General features: G+C 33.7%; 2 protein-coding genes across 6 annotated transcripts; one reads left to right on the top strand and one right to left on the bottom strand.

Annotated features, from left to right (window-relative positions):
• The first annotated feature begins 5,838 nt into the window (after positions 1-5,838).
• LOC123910555 (anthocyanidin 3-O-glucosyltransferase 7-like) lies at positions 5,839-7,374 on the top strand. The gene has a single exon (XM_045961705.1). It carries the CDS (start codon positions 5,839-5,841, stop codon positions 7,204-7,206), a length of 1,368 nt encoding a protein of 455 aa, XP_045817661.1. The 3' UTR covers positions 7,207-7,374.
• On the bottom strand, positions 6,476-19,127 carry LOC123910554 (methylmalonate-semialdehyde dehydrogenase [acylating], mitochondrial-like). 5 transcript variants are annotated; one of them, XM_045961702.1, is made up of 20 exons: positions 19,005-19,113; positions 18,839-18,898; positions 18,239-18,310; positions 17,979-18,140; positions 17,804-17,882; positions 17,535-17,689; positions 17,188-17,251; positions 16,411-16,490; positions 16,132-16,197; positions 15,893-15,943; positions 15,637-15,788; positions 15,285-15,375; positions 15,062-15,142; positions 14,828-14,905; positions 14,681-14,716; positions 14,510-14,553; positions 14,353-14,431; positions 7,935-8,025; positions 7,714-7,836; positions 6,476-6,604 (listed from the first exon to the last, which is right to left on the bottom strand). In XM_045961702.1, the coding sequence occupies exons 2-19, from the start codon at positions 18,875-18,877 to the stop codon at positions 7,724-7,726; spliced, it is 1,533 nt and encodes a 510-aa protein (XP_045817658.1). In that variant the 5' UTR covers positions 18,878-18,898; positions 19,005-19,113; the 3' UTR covers positions 6,476-6,604; positions 7,714-7,723. The 5 variants fall into 5 exon arrangements, with proteins under 5 accessions (XP_045817658.1, XP_045817657.1, XP_045817659.1 ...); XM_045961701.1 differs by having other exon boundaries at positions 14,353-14,553; XM_045961703.1 differs by lacking the exon at positions 6,476-6,604 and having other exon boundaries at positions 7,460-7,836; positions 19,005-19,127.
• Between the last annotated feature and the right edge of the window lie 222 nt (positions 19,128-19,349).

The following is a 19,349-nucleotide window of genomic DNA, read 5'->3' as shown; positions in this document are numbered from 1 at the left end:
GCAAAATATTTAACACATGCCATATTCATGAGTGCCTAAAGATATTATATTATATGACAGGAAAATGGTTTCTACTAACAAAGCATTTGTATAAAAATATCATCATGGTGTTACTTGTTAATAATAATAAACTAAGATTATTCCAAACATATTTTTCCGTGGAAACATACAAGATGTTTTCTCTTCGGCCCCCCGTGTTTCTTTTATACCCCCTGAATTTCCAATTTTGCCCTTGTAAAAAACTTTGGTTTATAGAAACCGAAGTTTTTTTTGGCCTTGAAAACAAATTTCGGTTTATAAAAACCGAATTTTACTCTGAATTTGTACTAAAAAAAATTCGGTTTCTGCGAACCGAAATTTTTATTAGGGGCAAAATTGGAATATTTGGGGGTATAAAAGAAATACGGGGGGCCCAAAGAGAAAACATCAGTATACAATGAGGTTTCTTGTTGGGCCAAAGTATTTGAGCCCAGCCCCCATACAAAGGGCCCAAAGAATACAAAATTGATTTTTTCTGTTCCCATCCCCCTGTTTTTTTTTCTACCTCTCGTTTTTTCATTTTTGCCCTTGTATAAAAACTTTGGAACGCGTTTTTCGAAGTTTTTCAAATTTAAATTTGGAAAACACATTCCGAAAATTTTTTTACAAGGCAAAAAAAATTCGGAAAACGCGTTCTGAAATCTTTTTCTTGGAAATATGTTTTTCTGAATTTTATTTAATGAAGAAAAGTTCCAAAATTTATTGGAGGAAAAAAAATACCGAAGTTTTTCTCGGAAAATTCTCGAATTTTTTTCCCAATATATTTTTTATGGAATGTTTCCGGAAAAAACTCACAATTTTTTTTAAGTTTATTTCCCAAAAAAAAAAGGATTTCACTGTCCATGTGAAAATGGAGGAATAATTCTATTTTTGAAGAAGGATTTCACCGTCCAACTGAACTCACTCATGTCATTTAAAAAAAATGATTTAAGATAGTAATTCCAGGTGCACTCAAACTCATACGCCTGGATGGCCGCACTAGTTTGGAGACCATTTTCATTCGGTGGAAGTGTCCGCCTGAGAGATGTATCAAACTCAATTGTGATGGAGAGGTCTATAAATCTATCAGGGTGTGGAGGCCTTTTACAGGATTCAAATGAGAGATGGTTGAAAGGGTATGCTCCAAAAATTGACACGTGTGATGCTCTCCATGGAGATTGCTTATTGCTATTGATTTGGCTCGAAGATAAGGAATTAAGGCTCACTCTAGCATGAAATTTTATATAGAAAGTGACTCGATAGTCCTCATTGATATGGTGTCTGGGAGAAGCACTCCCAATGGTGCCCCTATACTTTGGTTCATCGTATTCACAAACTTATTGGTCTTTATTGGAATATCTAGATCAAACACAGTCGTTAGTTATCAAAGTAACAAATGCGTTCATTGAATTGCAAATTTTAGTGTCAACTTGAATTCTTTTAAGTGTCATGCTAAACAGTGCCCCCGGGGCACTAGTTAAGCATACTAAAAAAAGAAACAAATGAAAAAGTTAATGATGAGAGAGAATAACTTTTTACATATTAAAACATTGAATGCACAATTTATGAGATGAAATTTCCATATTTATATCCTTAACTAGTGCCCCGAAGATACTGTTTAGCATTTTCCTTCTTTTAATGTGCATTTACTTGATGGCATTTCCAAAGCTGGAATTCTTTTAGTGTCAGGGAACTTCAAAATACTGTATTCTATTTTGTGACATTTCCAGAACTTAATTTTTTTTCTCTTCCAAAAGAATTTATACATGATGACAATATAAAATATATTCACACTATTATCGAATAATATCATATCTTTTAGCACATGGTCTTAAAATAAAACTTAAAAATAAATCTAATTTATTTACTGATAGTTTTTCTTTAAAATAAAATTGACTGATAGCTAAGAAAAGCGGGTATCACGTATAGCTATCAATTTAGGGGGCAAATAAATTTGGCCCGGGCCCAAATATGATAAACATAAATATATTCCTATTATATAGGCCTCAAAAAGACTAAGGTAGTGTTTGGCCGGATTTATTTTCTACTTTTTTACAATTTTTAAGTAAAAGTTAGGCCAAACATATTTTAAATAAAGTTCTCATAATATGAGAAGGAACTTTTTTAGAATGAAGAAAATTGAATACAAGCAACTTTTTTAGTATTTGTAGGTAGGGGTGTACATGGGCCGGATTGGGTTGAGTTTGACCAAAACCAAAACTCAAACTACATATGGTACTCCGGGTTGGGTTTAGTAAAATAACCACCCGTTATAATATTGGGCCGGGTTGGGTAAATCCACCAATTTCCGGGTTGGGTTGGGTTGGGTTGTGGGTTATCCAAATTATTTTTCTATTTTTTTTATATTAAATATCTAAATGTTGAATAATCATATTTTTTCATAAAAAATAACACAATCAATGCATTTTCTTGAAAAATAGGGTAACTTTTTTTCACTATAAAAAATAATCACCCGTTTTTTTGTGTAAATCTACTAATTTACGGGTTGGATAGCGTGTTATCCAAATGATTTTTTTGCTTTTTTTAATATCAAATGACTAAACCATGAATTACTATATTTGTTTACGAAAATTATTCAATTTTTTAAAATTTTAAAAAAATAATGCGAAAAATTATCATATTTGTTCATAAAAATTATTCAATCTTTTTTATTTTCGTAAAAAATAGTATAACTCATTTTCAATATAAAAATATTTAATAATCAAATGAAAAAAAATTTAGTATTTTCATAAAAAAAAAAATTCAAGAAACATAGCACTAGTGGGTTAGTGGGTTTTTTGGGTTGGGTTCGGTTTTACCCGAAACCCGACTTTTTTAATGGGTTTTTCATTTTTGAAATCCATATTCACCCACTTGTCCGACCCAACCCACTTTTTTGGGTTGGATTGGGTGGATTTGCCCAACCCATGTACACGTAGGCTCATCGATTCCTTCTGACAACATTTATTTTTAATTATTTCAGTTTCATTAGCCTACCCTCCGTGTGTTCATTTTGGTCCATCAGTCCATGATCAATTATAGTGCTTCTTTTGTTTTATATGCATTTATGTTTATCAATAATTGATTAAGAAAATGAATTGATGTTTACTGATCAAAAAATATAAATTTATGTTTTATATCATTCTCCTGTTGTTTTATATTGCAATTTCATTTTAGAATGTTTATATATTTTATAATTAAATATGATTTTATTTCCTATTAAATTAATGATAATTTTAATCTTCATAATATTGGAGTTTGTATTAAATTAATAGTTTATATTTTAAAAACTTTTTATACAAAATAATGCTTTTAGTCTTCAAAATAATCTTTTTTTTAGTTTAAGATTTTCATACTAATAACAAGTTAATTTCTCTATTGTTATGAATCAGAGACTAAGTTGTTCACAATATAAAAATGTTGAGAACTAATTTGATTTTAAGTTTTATAGGAACCTAAATTAAACCGTAAAAAAATTGTGAGAAAATAAAATGGATGTTAGTCTCTTTTAAAAAGAATTAATATTTTTTGTTTTTTATTTATTTAACATGGTAGTTTATATTTATAATAAAGTCAAAGTTTTATAAAAATATTTTAACAAACAACTTTTAACATAAAAATAGCTTTAAAATAAAAATTGTCAAACAACTTTAACTTTATTTATAAAGTTCTTAATTTTTACTTTATTCTAAAAGTTACTTTTAGACTATAAAAAAGTCGGGTCAAACGGTATCTAAGTCCCCTCAAATAAAATATAGGTCCCAAGTCTCAATTTATTTTTTTATTCAAAAAAATCCGAGAACTAAGTTCCGATATTTTTTTCGAAAAAAAGTTTTGATTTTAGATAAAACAATTCCGGAGTTTTTTTTTGGAAAAAAGTTCCGATATTTTTATCGGAAAAAAGGTTTCAGATTTTTTCTCCGAAAAAAGTTCTCGATTTTTTTGGGGAAAAATTTTTACGATATTTTTCAGAAAAAAGTTTTCGATATTTTTTCGGAAAAAAGTTCTGATTTTTTTTGGGAAAAAAGTTTCGATTTTAGATAAAAATAATTTTGGAGTTTTTTTCAGAAAAAAGTTCCGATATTTTTATCGAAAAAAAGTTTCAGATTTTTCCGGAACAAAAGTTACTGGTCTTTTTTCGGAAATTATTTTTGATTTTTTTGGGGAAAAAAGTTTACGATCTTTTTTCGGAAAAAAATTTCCGATCTTTTTTCGAAAAAAGTTCCGATTTTTTCTCGGAAAATAGTTTCTTATTTTTTCGTGGATTTTTTTTTTATTTTAGATAAAAAAACAATTCCGGATTTTATTTCGGAAAAAGTTTCGATATTTTTTTCGGATAAAAGATTTCCAATTTTTTCGGAAAACAGTTTCCGATATTTTTTTGGGAAAAATTTTCGATTATTTTTCGGAAAAAAGTTTCGATTTCAGATAAAAACAATTCCTGAGTTTTTTCCAGAAAAAGTTTCCAATCTTTTTTCGGTAAAAAAGTTTAGATTTTTTTTCGACAAAAAAGTTCCCGATTTTAGATAAAAACAATTCCGGAATTGTTTTCGAAAAAAAATTCAATCTTTTTTGGGGAAAAAAGTTATGATATTTTTGTCGGAAAAAAGTTTCAAATTTTTTTGAGGGTAAAAAGTTTTAAAATTTTTTCCATAACAATTTCCCAATAATAAGTTTTTTAAATTGTTCCAAAACAAGTTTTTCTTGAGTATGTGTTAGGCACAATAATAAGGCCCCACAAGGGGGACAATAATTTTAAAAAATATAATAGGGTTGTGTCTAAGCTAATAAATATAAAAAAATTTAAAATGAGGCCTGATATTTTGGGGTTCATTAGGGGGCCTAATAATGAGGTCTCTTTTGACACCTCTAGTACCACGTGGACAAAGGATGCCCTTGAGCTTGAGCCACCATACTGCTTGACGTAGGACTCTCCACGACACATTTTTTTTCTCTCGTAATTTATGTATGCAATGCACTTTAAAAATTTGACAATCGAGAAATAAAGTAAAAAAATTCTGTGCAAAAGAAATTGGTGGGGGGTTGGAGCTAGGACTCCACGTGACAACAACAATGAATACAAAATTTGATGCAATTTGTTGAATGGAGAGTGTGGATGGAGACATGCAGTTATGAATGTATGTACCGATGGTTGGACTTACCATTCCACTTATGAAACCATTTTCTAACGATAAATATTATCATCACAAGCGTGAGGTGAATTAATTAAGTCTCATATTATTTATAAAATTAGAGGTTGAACATTTTATAAGTGAGATGATTCATAAACCTAATCATTAAGATTTTGAGAAAAAAAATTGTAATGCCTAATTTACTTGTATATTTGCTTTCATGACCCGACAAATACTTCCTACAAAAACAGATATTGTTCTGTAAAAAGATATCTTGTTTTAAAGTTGATTAATTCCTCTGATGCTTTTTATAAAAGACGGTAGAAAGTATTATATATCATGTGCATTTGATTTGAATTAAATTAAAAATGTATTATTGATCGAAGTTTCTATCGCCGTTTAATAGTGATAATCTCCACCAAAAAAATCTGTGAAACATATAAAAGTCACTCTCACAATTTTTCTTTTTTCATACACAAGATTGAACTCTTGACCATGCATTATAGGTAAATGTGTATTCATTGATTTCTTGTATATTACTACCTACCTTTTGCATGCAAAAATTTATGGTTCACAACCCCCCAAATCACAATACTACAGCAACTAGTCAATATAATACATTTTGCCATTGTTGTTTTTGCTAGCAGCTACCATTTTCATTCTCCACTCTCAAGCTTCAACCAAAATCATGACAATCTCATCATCAGAGAAAAAACATGTTGCAGTTTATGTTTTTCCCTTTGGAAGCCACCCTGTTCCTCTCTTAAACCTTGTCCTCAAACTAGCACAAGCTTCACCAAACACACTATTCTCATTCATTGGCACTCAACAATCTAATAAACCTATTTTCTCAAAACCAAACATCCCAAATAACATCAAACCTTTTAATATTGGTGATGGAGTTCCTGAGGGTCATGTACTTGGTTTCAACCCAGTTGAAAAACTCAACTTTTTTCTACAAGCTGGTCATCAAAATCTACAGAAGGGAATAGATTTGGCTGTTGCAGATACAAAAGAGAGAGTTACATGCATCATTGCTGATGCTTTTGTTGTTCCTTCTCTCCTTGTAGCTCAACAACTTAATGTTCCATGGATTCTTGTTTGGCCTCCTTTGTCATGCTCCCTCTCTGCACATTTTTACACTGATATTATACGCCAAAGTTGTGCTGAAAACAATGCAAAAGATAGATATTTGGATTTTCTTCCAGGTTTGTCTAAGATGAGAGTTGAAGATTTGCCTGATGATGTTACCAATGGCGGTGACGACGAAACACTGTTCTCAAAGACACTTGCTTCATTGGGTCAAGTGTTACCTCAAGCTAAAGCAGTGGTTTTGAATTTCTTTGAGGAATTAGATCCACCTTTGTTTGTTGAGGATATGAGATCAAAGTTGCAGAATTTTCTTTATGTTGGTTTTCTCACTCTTTCAATTCCTCTACCACCTTTGCCACCATCTGAAAGTGATGAAACTGGTTGTTTATCATGGTTGGACAAACAGAAGGGTAAATCAGTAATTTATGTTAGCTTTGGAACTGTGGTGACACCACCTCCGCATGAGCTTGTGGCATTAGCAGAAGCATTGGAAGAAAGTGGATTTCCATTTCTTTGGTCTCTTAAGGATCATTTGAAGGGACTTTTACCAGAAGGGTTTCTTGACAGGACTAGTAATTTTGGAAAAATTGTGCCTTGGGCACCTCAAGCTCAAGTTTTAGGACATGATTCTGTTGGAGTGTTTGTGACTCACTGTGGATGTAACTCAGTTTTTGAGAGTATTTCCAATGGGGTACCTATGATCTGTAGGCCATTCTTTGGAGATCATGGGATGACTGGTAGAATGGTGGAAGATATTTGGGAGATTGGTGTGAAAATTGAAGGTGGAGTGTTCACCAAAAATGGATTAGTGAAGAGTTTGAACCTTATTCTTGTGAATGAAGAGGGGAAGAAAATGAGAGAAAAAGCTCAAACAGTGAAGAGGACTGTGATAGATGCAGCTGGACCACATGGTAAAGCAGCACAAGATTTGAAGACCTTGGTGGAAATAATTTCTAGCTCTTAATTAGTAACCAGTTACATGTTAAAGTATTTGTGTGTTTTCTTTCTGCATGTGTATTCTATCAATAAATTTAGTGTACTGTGTATGAAGTTTGTTTTGTTTGCAATGGTATAAGTACTAGTAATTTAGGAGTTTGGGATTACTCTCTTTTAAGGGGATTGACCCCTCTTTGTTTAGCATGACCCTATCTTTATGGTAAGAAAGTTTTAGTTACTAATAAGAGAAGAAAAGGTTATAATAAGATAAGAGAGAGAGATTAAAAATAATAATGTTAATGATAGTAAACAAATAAAATTAAGTAATGTATTACATAGAAATACCTAAAAAATAATCATTGCATTTTCTATGTATAGAAATTACACTTTAAAACTTAAACAAATGAGCTTAAATGTTTGTTCACATGTCATTCAAAGAAGTTTATTGAAATAATTTAAAATAGTTTATGAGCATGTCATAAATTATTTTAGGACAACACTTAATAGAGTGCAAAGATTTTCAGAAGCAACATACATTGACACTCTTAAGATTTTTGAGAGGTTGGCATTGCCATGTTAATCTTGTCTTCACTATCTGAGTCCTTCCAATTCTGAGTTACTGTTTTGATTTGTGTATAAAAGTTGACCCCTGCCTTGCCTGTCATACAAACAAAAATACAGCATCAAATCCAAAACTAAGTCCATGATAAATAAACAAGTAGTATAAGTGAAAAAGAAGAGCTAAATTTGTGATACCATAGAAATTAAGATCGCCCGCAAATGATGCCTTGTTGCCAGTAAAGGAGAAAAACGGCAAAGGAACGGGAATAGGAACATTGATGCCCACCTAGTTCAATTCAAGTTACTATCCATTAGAGTATGACTCAAATATAGTAGTGTTTTTAAAGAGTAAAATTTTTACAAAACAATAAGCATAAACTCAATTCACAAAACAATTTTATAAGCCGAGTGCCTAGTCTCTGCTAGGGTTTGCTATCTTCTCTTTTGAGAAGCTTGTTTTTCATAATTCAAAATTGCCGAGATAGATTTTTCGAGTTAAGACACACAAATTCATCCAGCGCATCATGGCTAATGTTAATCTGGAGGACTTATCAATTCACGCTGAGGAGGAAGAGGAGGGATTCATCTTTGACATGAAGGAAGAGGGAGTGAACAAGTGGACTTTAGGTGGTGTCTTATTGGGAGATTCTTAAGTAATCGGCCCATTCATGTCAACTCCATGAAAGTGACAATGGCAGATATCTGGAGGCCAGGGAGGGGAGTGAAGATTAAGGAGGCAAAAACAGGTCTATTCTTGTTCCAATTTGCTCATGCTATTGATATGGAGGAGGTTCTACAAGGAGGTCCGTGGATGTTCGATAATCATATGCTAATCATGGAGAGAATTCAACTTGGAGTTCAAATTGAGAATATCCCCCTGTACCATGTTGACTTCTGGGTGCAGGTGCATAATCTTCCGGTGGGACTCATGGCGGAGAAAGTGGGGACGAAACTGGCTAACTATATTGGTGCCTTTGTTGAATATGACAAAAACAACAATTCTAGTTTTTGGAGACAATACATGAGACTGAGAGTTCGAGTTGATGTTCGCCAGCCACTTAAAAAGGACTCTCGAGTTGACCATCGAGGCCGCTTTATTCTTGCAGGAACTTACTTAATCAATGGAAGGCTTAATACTTTGGAGGGTGAAGCTATGGCCCTCAAGGAAGCTATTTGCGAGGTGAAACAAAGAAGTGTATCCCATGTTGTTTTTGAAAGTGATTCCAAAGTTGTTGTTGATGTTATTTCCTCTAGACAATTAGGAACATCTGAATTTAGTGTTGTAATCTCACATATTAAATCCTTATTAGTGTCGTGTCCAAACTTTGAGGTCAAGTTTGTCAAGCGACAAGCGAATATGGTGGCTCGTTCCTTAGCAAGGGCGGCCTATTCATTGTGTTGGAAAATATTTAGTTTCCTAGTTTGTTATTTCTAGGAGATTCTAAGCTTATCTATCATTTCCTTTTATGTTTGTACTCTTCCTATTTAAACCAGCCTTGAGCTGAGGAATAACACACAACAGACACACAACAGTATTCACTTATTATTTTCTACATGGTATCGAGAGCTCCCGATTTTGGGGGTCTCGTTTCCGCAAAACCCTAGCCGCCGTCGTGTTTACAATCTGACCACGACGACTGATTTTGTGTGCGGCACTGTTCACCTGTGGTACTGTTCACACGCACTGTTCATTCAAAAAACTGTTCATCGGAGGCACTGTTTATACGTACTGTTCACGTGATTACTGTTCACGAGTACTGTTCACCGGCGTTACTTTTCTTTGTTGCTTCCGGTACTCCTTGGTTAAGATTATTAATTATGACGTTTTTTTATTCTCGACGACGATCATCCACTTTCAAATACCGTCGTGAATGCAAATATTGTCATCGTTTGGGACATACTATTTTTCAATGTTGGAAATTACATGGTCTTCCGCGACCTTCAAATCAGAAGAACAAAGGTGGAGGTGAGGGTCATACATTCCAAGCCAGTAATTCTGATCAAGAGCATCAGTCTTCTTCAATTCAGCTTTCATTCACGATGGAACAACTAGACAGACTATACAAAATTCTTGAATCTAACACTCTTTCTGGCTCTGTTGCCCCCAAAGGTACTTCTGCCTTTTTTAGTGTCAGTCCCAGTCGTGCTTGGATAGTAGATTCGGGTGCAAGTGATCACATGACTGGTGATTCTACTCTGTTTTCTTCTTATAGTCCATGTGCAGGTAACCATAAAATAAAAATTGCGGATGGATCCTTTTCAGCCATTGCGGGTAAAGGTTCGGTTGTGTTGTCTCCAAGTCTAACCCTTAAAGATGTTCTTCATGTCCCAAATCTATCTTGTAGTCTCATGTCTGTCAGTAAATTAGCCCAAGATAGAAATTGTCAAACTAATTTTTTCCGTAGTCATTGTGTTTTTCAGGATTTGAACTCGGGGAAGATGATTGGTAGTGCTAAGGAGAGTGGAGGACTCTACTACTTCGACATTGAACCTGAATCACAACTACCTTCCAAACCAATAAGTTCATGCTTTGAATCTTTTTTAGTTCTGAATAATAATAATGATGATGTTATGTTATGGCATTCACGATTAGGTCATCCTAGTTTTCCTTATTTAAAACACTTATTTCCTGAGTTATTTCGTAATAAGGATTTATCTTTGTTTAAATGTGAAGCATGTGAATTTGCAAAACATCATCGTTCTCATTTTCCATTACAGCCCTACAAACCATCAAAACCTTTTTCTGTTATTCACAGTGATGTTTGGGGCCCTAACCGAACGAGTACACTTTCTCATAAAAAATGGTTTATCACATTTATAGATGATCACTCAAGAGTTAGTTGGGTGTACTTGTTAAAGGGGAAATCTGACGTTTGTCAGGCCGTAAAAGATTTTGTTAAAATGGTGCAAAATCAATTTCAAACAAATATTCAAGTATTTAGAAGTGATAACGGCAAAGAATATTTTAACACAATGTTGAGTGATTTTTTTCGTGAAAATGGAATTGTGCATCAAAGTTCATGTCCTAACACTCCCCAACAAAATGGAGTTGCAGAAAGAAAAAATAGGCACTTGTTGGAGGTGGCTAGAGCTTTACTTTTCGCAAGTAAAGTACCAAATTATTTGTGGGGTGAAGCAGTTTTAACTGCTGCATACTTAATTAACAGAATGCCCTCCAAGGTTCTTAATTTTAAAACTCCAATTCATATTTTCAAAGAATGTTTTCCTAATGATCGTGTTTCAAACGATTTGACCTTAAAAATCTTTGGTTGCACTGCATTTGTTCATGAACATAAGAATATTAGCAAACTCGAACCGCGTGCTATAAAATGTGTTTTTGTTGGGTATTCTCCAACCCAGAAGGGATATAAATGTTTTGATCCAAAAAACCAGAAAATGTTTGTCACCATGGATGTTACATTCTTTGAAAACAAACCTTTTTTTGACACGCATCTTCAGGGGGGAAATTTAAATGAAGATTCGTCTCAAACTGAGGACATGAGTTTTTTTAACTCGTTTCAAACTGAGGACATGAGTTTTTTTAATAATTTATCTTTGCCGGTATCACAAAGTTCTAAGACTTATACTTCTGCACCAACGAAAAATGGCCATGATTCTTTATCTAATCCTACTCCTGTTATGAGTAGTGAGCTTGGTGAATCCGAGCCTACATTTTCTCATGAAGAAAACAATGAGAATCTTGAAAACAATGATAATGATGATCTAATTGAAATGCCACAAAATAATGAGTCATATAAAGATAATAGTTTTGAAGCAGGAAACAAGACTTGGAAAGGAAAGGTTTTTGTGAGAAAGAATCACAAAGAAAGTGATGAGTCCACATCTCAACACTGTCATGAATCTGAACCGGAGGATGATCAACTTCCTAAAAAAAGAAAAGGTAAGTCTATCTCTGTTTCTGAGAGTCGTATTTTGTATCCTGATATCGATGATCCTGTGGCTGTTAGAAAACCTGTTAGATCTTGCACTAAATACCCATTGTCCAATTTTATATCATATTCAAATTTGTCTTCATCTTTTTCTGCCTTTACCTCAAAATTGTCTAGTGTAGAGATTCCAAAAAATGTACAGGTTGCTCTAGAAGTTCCAAAGTGGAGGGAAGCTGTACTTGATGAGATGAAAGCTCTTGAAAAGAACAAAACCTGGAGTGTTATGACACTACCGGATGGCAAGAAGACGGTTGGATGCAAATGGGTGTTTACTGTGAAGTATAATTCAGATGGGTCAATCGAAAGGTACAAGGCTCGATTGGTGGCTAAGGGTTTTACTCAAACCTATGGTATAGACTACTCAGAGACTTTTGCTCCTGTTGCAAAATTGAACACTGTCAGAATTCTCTTGTCTCTTGCTGCTAACTTAGATTGGCCCCTACATCAGTTGGATGTTAAGAATGCTTTTCTCAATGGTGATTTAGAAGAAGAAGTATATATGGACATTCCTCCTGGCTTTGAAGACAAGTTTGGATCAAATGTATGCAAGCTAAATAAGTCTTTGTATGGATTAAAGCAGTCTCATACAGCTTGGTTTGAAAAGTTCACTTATTCCATGAAGAAACAAGGATACATTCAAGGAAGCTGACCACACCTTGTTCACAAAGTTCTCCCAAGATGGAAAAATTGCTGTCCTAATTGTTTATGTTGATGATATCGTCCTTACTGGAGATGATATAGTTGAAATGGCAAGAGTAAAAGAGAAATTAGCATTAGACTTTGAAATCAAGGACTTGGGATCCATGAGATATTTTCTTGGTATGGAGGTTGCTCGATCAAAAGATGGTATTGTAGTTTCCCAGCAAAAATACATTCTAGATTTATTGAAAGAAACAGGAATGAGTGGATGTCGACCAGCAGATACTCCCATGGATCCTAATGCAAAAATTTGGGAAGAAGGTAGTGTTCCTGTTGATACTGGAAGGTACCAGAGATTGGTTGGGAAACTGATTTATTTGTCACACACTAGACCTGACATTGCTTTCTCGGTTAGTGTAGTAAGTCAGTTTATGCATTCTCCTTTTGAGGAACATCTTGAGGCAGTCTATAGGATACTGCGATATTTGAAAGCAAATCCTGGAAAGGGATTATTTTTTAAGAAGACTAATGAAAGAAATGTGTCTATCTTTACCGATGCTGATTGGGCAGGTTCAGTCACTGACAGAAGATCAACCTCCGGATATTGTACCTATGTTTGGGGTAATCTTGTGGCATGGAGGAGCAAGAAACAAGGAGTTGTAGCAAGAAGTAGTGCAGAAGCTGAGTTTAGAGCTATGGCTCAAGGTATTTGTGAAGGATTATGGATACACAGAGTCCTAGAAGAGCTTAAGATGAAAATTGAGCTTCCATTGAAATTATACTCTGACAGTAAAGCCGCTATTAGCATAGCTCATAACCCAGTTCAACATGACAGAACCAAGCATATTGAGATCGATCGACATTTCATAAAAGAGAAGTTAGATGCCGGAATCATATGTCTACCTTTTGTAACTTCGAGTCAGCAAACTGCAGATATCTTGACCAAAAGCTTAGCAAGACCCACCTTTGAGCATTTGATCGGCAAGTTGGGCATGATAGATATCTATGCACCAACTTGAGGGGGGGGGGTGTTGGAAAATATTTAGTTTCCTAGTTTGTTATTTCTAGGAGATTCTAAGCTTATCTATTATTTCCTTTTATGTTTGTACTCTTCCTATTTAAACCAGCCTTGAGCTGAGGAATAACATACAACAGACACACAACAGTATTCACTTATTATTTTCTACACATTGTCTAGTCGCGGTATCTTTGAGTCGGCTCCTCGTTGTATTGATAATTATTTGATTAATGAAATGAGTTAAGTTTGCTTTTGTCAAAAAAAAAATAAATGTACAACATTTTTATAAGGGCTAAAATATATATTTAACTATATTTATTTTATGCTTACATAGAGGTGGGAATAGGCTAGGCCGAGCTAGGCTTTGCCAAGCCTGGGCCTGGCCTGTCAAAAAATCTAAGGCCTGAGCCTGGCCTGTGGCCTATCATAGGCCTAATTTTTAGGCCTGAGCCTGGTCTTTTGAAAGCCTGATGTGGCCCGTTGGCCTGTTTAAAAGCCTATTTCATATGAACATATTTAAATAAATAATTATATTTTTTTTAAATATACTTATGAACGAATAAACCAATGTTCCTTTTGATATTTAACATGATATTTTAGAAATTTTGACTATATATGTCATCATATTTTAATTCTAGTTTATAATAATACATTTATATATGTTAAAAACGAATGTAGATTAATAAATTTAAACTACTTAAAAAGTTAATAGATTTATAATTTAACCAAAGTACAAATTTTAATATATAAATTATAATCTTAGTAAAAATATCATTCATATTAAGTTAAATAGGCCGGCCTAATACGCCGGCCTCAAAGGCTTTTTTAATGGCCTGCGGCCTGACCTTTTTAGCTAAATAGGCTTATAAAAAAGTCTTGGCCTGCTCTATTTAAAGAAATAGACTGGCCTGGCCTGAGCCTGTGTAGGCTGGGCCTTAAGGCCCGGTAGGCCGGCCTGGCCTGTTCCCACCTCTATGCTTACAAGAGCAAATGTACAACAACCAACCTGCCCTGCCTCGATTTCGGTCTGAAATTTCCTTGCAGCGACACCAGATCTAGTGAATATAGTAGCACCATTTCCATACCTGTTGCAAAAGTCAGAGTAAGAGATAAGTAGAAGTTTAACAAAAGCAAATGACGCGGGATAGTTATTAACAAAATACTTGTTTCCGTTGACAATGTTTATGGCCTCTTTCAAGCTATCAGCCTGAAGTGAAAAAAAAAACGCTATCAGCATAACATTGCTTTGAGCCAAAATGAAAAATCCAACCAAAAAATGATAAATAAAATTATTCAAATTAGAGGGTTTTGAGGATTAAACAAATAAAATGTACCTCCATGAGAAGAAGAACTGGGCCAAAAATCTCCTCCTGCACAAGCATCATAGATAGTTAAATTTAAGTCTAAAGTTCAAACCTTATTCGTTGGAATTCTTAAGTGAATACGTACACATGAGAGATTAATATTTAATAAGAACATACCTTGTAGCACTCCATGTTGGAACTAACATCTGCTAAGATGGTTGGGCCAATAAAATTGCCAGATTCATATCCGGGGACCTACAAGACATGCATGTAAGAAAAATAACTAACAGGTCAATATCAGTTCCTATGCTATATATAACAGGTAAACCGATCATATACAATAGTAAAGAAATGTGTGAAGTGAACTATAAAACATGAAATGATAGAAATGGTTGAGAATATAACAGTTACCACTATACTTCTTCCATCAAGCAATAGTCTTGCCCCACTTTCAAATCCAGATTGAATTAATCTGTGAATTCGCTCCTTTGCCTGTGCAGTTAGTGAGAATATTTAAGAAACACGCACTGAATGCCTATGACAGTAATTCTTAAACAATACTGAGAAGATTTTATATTAAATTTGAGCTCAAGTTCACAACACAGGAAAAGTAAAATAAGAACCATATACAAACCTGTATGCTAATGACTGGTCCAAGGTCTGCATCAGGTTCAGTTCCGGCGTTTACTTTAAGAGCTTTGGCACGCTCCACAGTTATACTTTCCCTGGACAAACGGTGAGAAGACTAAAGCATGAAATTATACTAGTTAACTTCTTATTAGTGCATGGTTATGAATAAGTTTTATAAGGATGAAAAAGAACTAAGTCAATTTCCCCAAGACAAATTTATTGCATGTCCAAATAATACAACTGTTTTTTTCTCTTGCTAGCTCCGGGGGAGAGCATGAAATTGCTTCAAGCGTAAGATGCTATTTCAAAAGTCATAATAAACACAGATTAAATATGAAACTAATAGAGTATCATACCATGGTTTTGAGCCTCCAACAAAAACAACTGTGCTTAGAGCCATGCACCTTTGTCCAGCAGCACCAAAACCCGCAGCAATTAAAGCATTTATAGTTGCATCAACACTTGCATCCGGCATGACAACCGCGTGATTTTTGGCCCCCATATTAGACTGCAAAACAAAATTTTGTTGCGTGTACAACTTCGATCATTGGCATGGGTAGAAATAAACATTTGCACAATGGAAAGGAGAAAACTAGGACTAAGTGCATCCACCTGAACACGCTTCCCTTTAGCTGTTGCTCTTGCATATATGTGCATTCCCGCCTCAAATACAAAATAAGATAATCAAAATAAGAATATGTAACAAATTGTAAAACTACTCAATTCTGCTGTCATACAGCAGGATTCCCTTTGGTTAAATAGTTTGGTTTATCATTAAGTGTAAAAGAAAAGGCATCACATAGAAGCAGTGAAGTTTAAAAAAATTAAAAAATCATTATTAGATGACTTACAACATTTGAACCAACAAAAGATATAGCTTTGATGTCATCATGATCACAAATAGCATTCACAGTATCCTGTCACCAATTGGATTATCATAACATCAACAAACAAGAAAAACATAAAACAGCAAGGGGCATTGATGCAGCACAATTTGACAAGTGCAAATCTCTACTTTAGAATTTGAATACATGATGAAATTACCAAATGCTGAATTTCTTTACTTGGAAAGTGTCACATGAACACTTAAGCTTAAAAGTTTAATTATATAAAAAAAGGTTACGGCATACATGGGCTCCGTGAACTATATTTAAGACGCCCTCGGGCAAACCAGCCTCCATTGCCAATTCCGCAAGAAGCATAGAAGCACCTAAAAAATATATAAATTTAAATATGACCACCAATTTTCTCTACCATAAGCTGTAAGAAACTAAAAATTTGAATAATGAAAGCTGACAGAAGACTGTATACTTGTGAGTACCATAGGAGCATGCTACATGTACCATCACAAGTTTAGGGAAGAAAAACTAGTGGGGGGCTGATACAATTCAACCATCCATTACTAAATGGATCTATAAGACCACTTTATCATTCATCATTCAGTAAAATTAATAAAACTGTAAAATATGACATTGCTCCTAAAACAATTCTTCGAAAATTCCTTAGTGAGGATCACAGTCAACAAAATTGAATAATATTTGAATTTAATGATAAAGGACGGGTTAACAATGTTTGAACTTCTAGAGCATCAATATTTGGAACATTGCTCTTGCTTCAAAGTTTCAAAATCTCCAAAAAAAATTTATCCAGATTAGCAATATAGATGAGATATTCAAGGGTAATGCTTAAGCAAAGGTAATAAGAAAGATGTTTATTTTATTCATAAATGTCTTAGTCCTGGTGTTCACGATAGTGCAGTATAGTCTAGGCTGATATTTCCAAATTCAACAATGATAATATCATATTAAAGGAGCATAAGTTTCCTTTGTCCATTATATTCAACAGTAAGTTCCATGACAAGGAGTTGAGTCCATGGTAAAAACCAAAATAAGTAGAAAAAAAATCACCTGGATCTTTCTCTGATGGTTTTAGGATGAAAGTATTGCCACAGGTAACTGCCACTGGGAACATCTGCACAATGATCATATACATTTGGAATTTGTTACGATGTCTTTATCGATAACAGTATTTTCATTCTTGTAACCAATACAATACTATATGGTATGTTATAGGAGTAATTCACATAAGTTACTATATAATATGGGAAGATACAACTACAAAGCTATTTCTAGCCTGATCTTTCTCTAATCACTTTACATAATTTGACCATTCTTATCTCATTCATGCTGATATGGACGACATAACCAAAATGCAGAAATTAATTCCATAGCCAAAAAAGTAGAAGCCAGCTTACCCAGAGGGGAATCATTGCAGGAAAGTTAAAAGGACAGATACCGGCACAAACACCGAGTGGTTCTCTAATGCTAAAAGTATCAATTCCATGTGATACATTGGAAACATACTCTCCCATCTGTAGCGTTGCCATCCCACAAGCATGTTCCACCACCTCTATACGACACAAATCAAAATATGCAGAGAACACCATCACAAAAAGTTATGAGCTCAATCATTATCTCATTCTCATCACAACAACTTCTCAAACATCATATTAGAAAGACCAACCTAAACCACGGAATACATCTCCTTGCGCATCCTTCAACGTCTTTCCTTGTTCAGTTGTCACATTCAGGGCAAGTTTATCCTGAAACAATTACAAATTAGTGATAGTATTTCTTAAAAATAAATAAAATTTCTGTCATATAGTGTCAAAATCATTGTAAAGTGCTATGTGTATAACCATATCTCTGCGTATAAGCTCCTGGAACTTCAACATAACACGTTGGCGTTTCGTGATTGGAGTGTTACGCCATGATGGATATGCCTTCTTTGCTGCAGCCACTGCAGCTTTAAACTCTTCATTTGTAGTCAAAGGAACTTGTGAAACAACTTCTTGTGTTGCCTATTATATGAGATTAATGTCAACATTAGAAGCATGTTTTTCTCAAAACCACAAACAAGAAACTCAACTATAAGCTCAGTAGTAAGAAAATCACTTACAGGGTTTATAACATCTATAAAAGTCAATGATTTTGACTCAACAAACTTGCCCCCAATGAGATTCGGAACCCTCTGATTCAATACAATTAAACAAAAATGAGAGATAATCTGAAAACTCATTAAAAGAAGAGTACTAATGAAATTTTGCACAATCAAATTGTGATTGATTCTCAACTATGTAGCACTGACACTTCAGATTGAAGATGTGTTCGGTGTCCAACATGTGTCAGTGTCCAGCACTTACAATACACCAACACAAGTAGTAGTTACAATCAAATATTTCACTTTCTCAGATTATTACCGGCATCGGTGTTTCATAAATTCTCAAGTTCAAATATAAACTTTCTTAATGCATAGTAAATAATATGATATCACTCATTATATTTTACATATGTATAGACTAAAATAAACAAAAGCATACCCTAATTTTCTTGTTCTTTTCAATTTGGTGTATTCTTCCTAACTAATTCAACGAACATGATTAAAACAAATTGAAACAAACACAAAATCCTGAAATTTTCAAATTCTATAGCAAAATTTGTGAAAAAAACATGGAATTTTTCGAAGTAGAGTGAGTTCAAAGATAAAAGTTGAACTTACCAGGGGATAAGGTTGCGTTGAAAAATGAGAAGTTGCCATGAATTGATCAACTTTTGTTCACTGCAATAGCATTAAAATTTGATTAGATTTTCAAATTTCAATTATTGTTAATCATCCATCAATTCATGTTAATTAAATTAAAAGTAAATAAAAAGCGGGAACGGACAAAAGCAGCGTGCTTCATTATTTGGGGAAATTTTCTTGTTTGTGTTGTGGGAATGTGCTGGATTCGATTTGGATTGGATTATTGGATTAGTGTCCGTTTGAGTTTGAATTTGCTTATGATAATAAATAAATTGTTGTCTTAATTGATTACCTTAAAAACTTATAATAAGATATTTTTGCATAAACTCAAAAATAAGTCAAATACAAACGGACACTTAATCTGCATGTTCTTATTTAAATTTTCACTCTTTAACAAAACAAATTTTTTTATATTAGTAAAAAAATAAAATTTTATTTAAGTTAAATCACACTTTTTTTTGTCTCTTTCGATCTTTTTCAATATTTA

This window comes from Trifolium pratense, linkage group LG2, assembly GCF_020283565.1.
Source record: "Trifolium pratense cultivar HEN17-A07 linkage group LG2, ARS_RC_1.1, whole genome shotgun sequence".
Taxonomy (NCBI): domain Eukaryota; kingdom Viridiplantae; phylum Streptophyta; class Magnoliopsida; order Fabales; family Fabaceae; genus Trifolium; species Trifolium pratense.
The sequence above is the reverse complement of the archived record's forward strand: the minus strand, read 5'-3'. Positions and strand labels throughout refer to the sequence as shown.

Excerpts from the sequence above, each read along its gene's own strand:
- LOC123910555 (XM_045961705.1), top strand. The coding sequence starts at position 5,839 with ATGACAATCTCATCATCAGAGAAAAAACATGTTGCAGTTTATGTTTTT.
- LOC123910554 (XM_045961701.1), bottom strand. The coding sequence starts at position 18,877 with ATGGCAACTTCTCATTTTTCAACGCAACCTTATCCCCTG. Across the intron at positions 17,883-17,978 it reads AGCTTATACGCAGAGATATG|GATAAACTTGCCCTGAATGT; the intron begins GTTATACACATA and ends TAATTGTTTCAG. Across the intron at positions 15,789-15,892 it reads CTAAAGGGAAGCGTGTTCAG|TCTAATATGGGGGCCAAAAA; the intron begins GTGGATGCACTT and ends TTTGTTTTGCAG.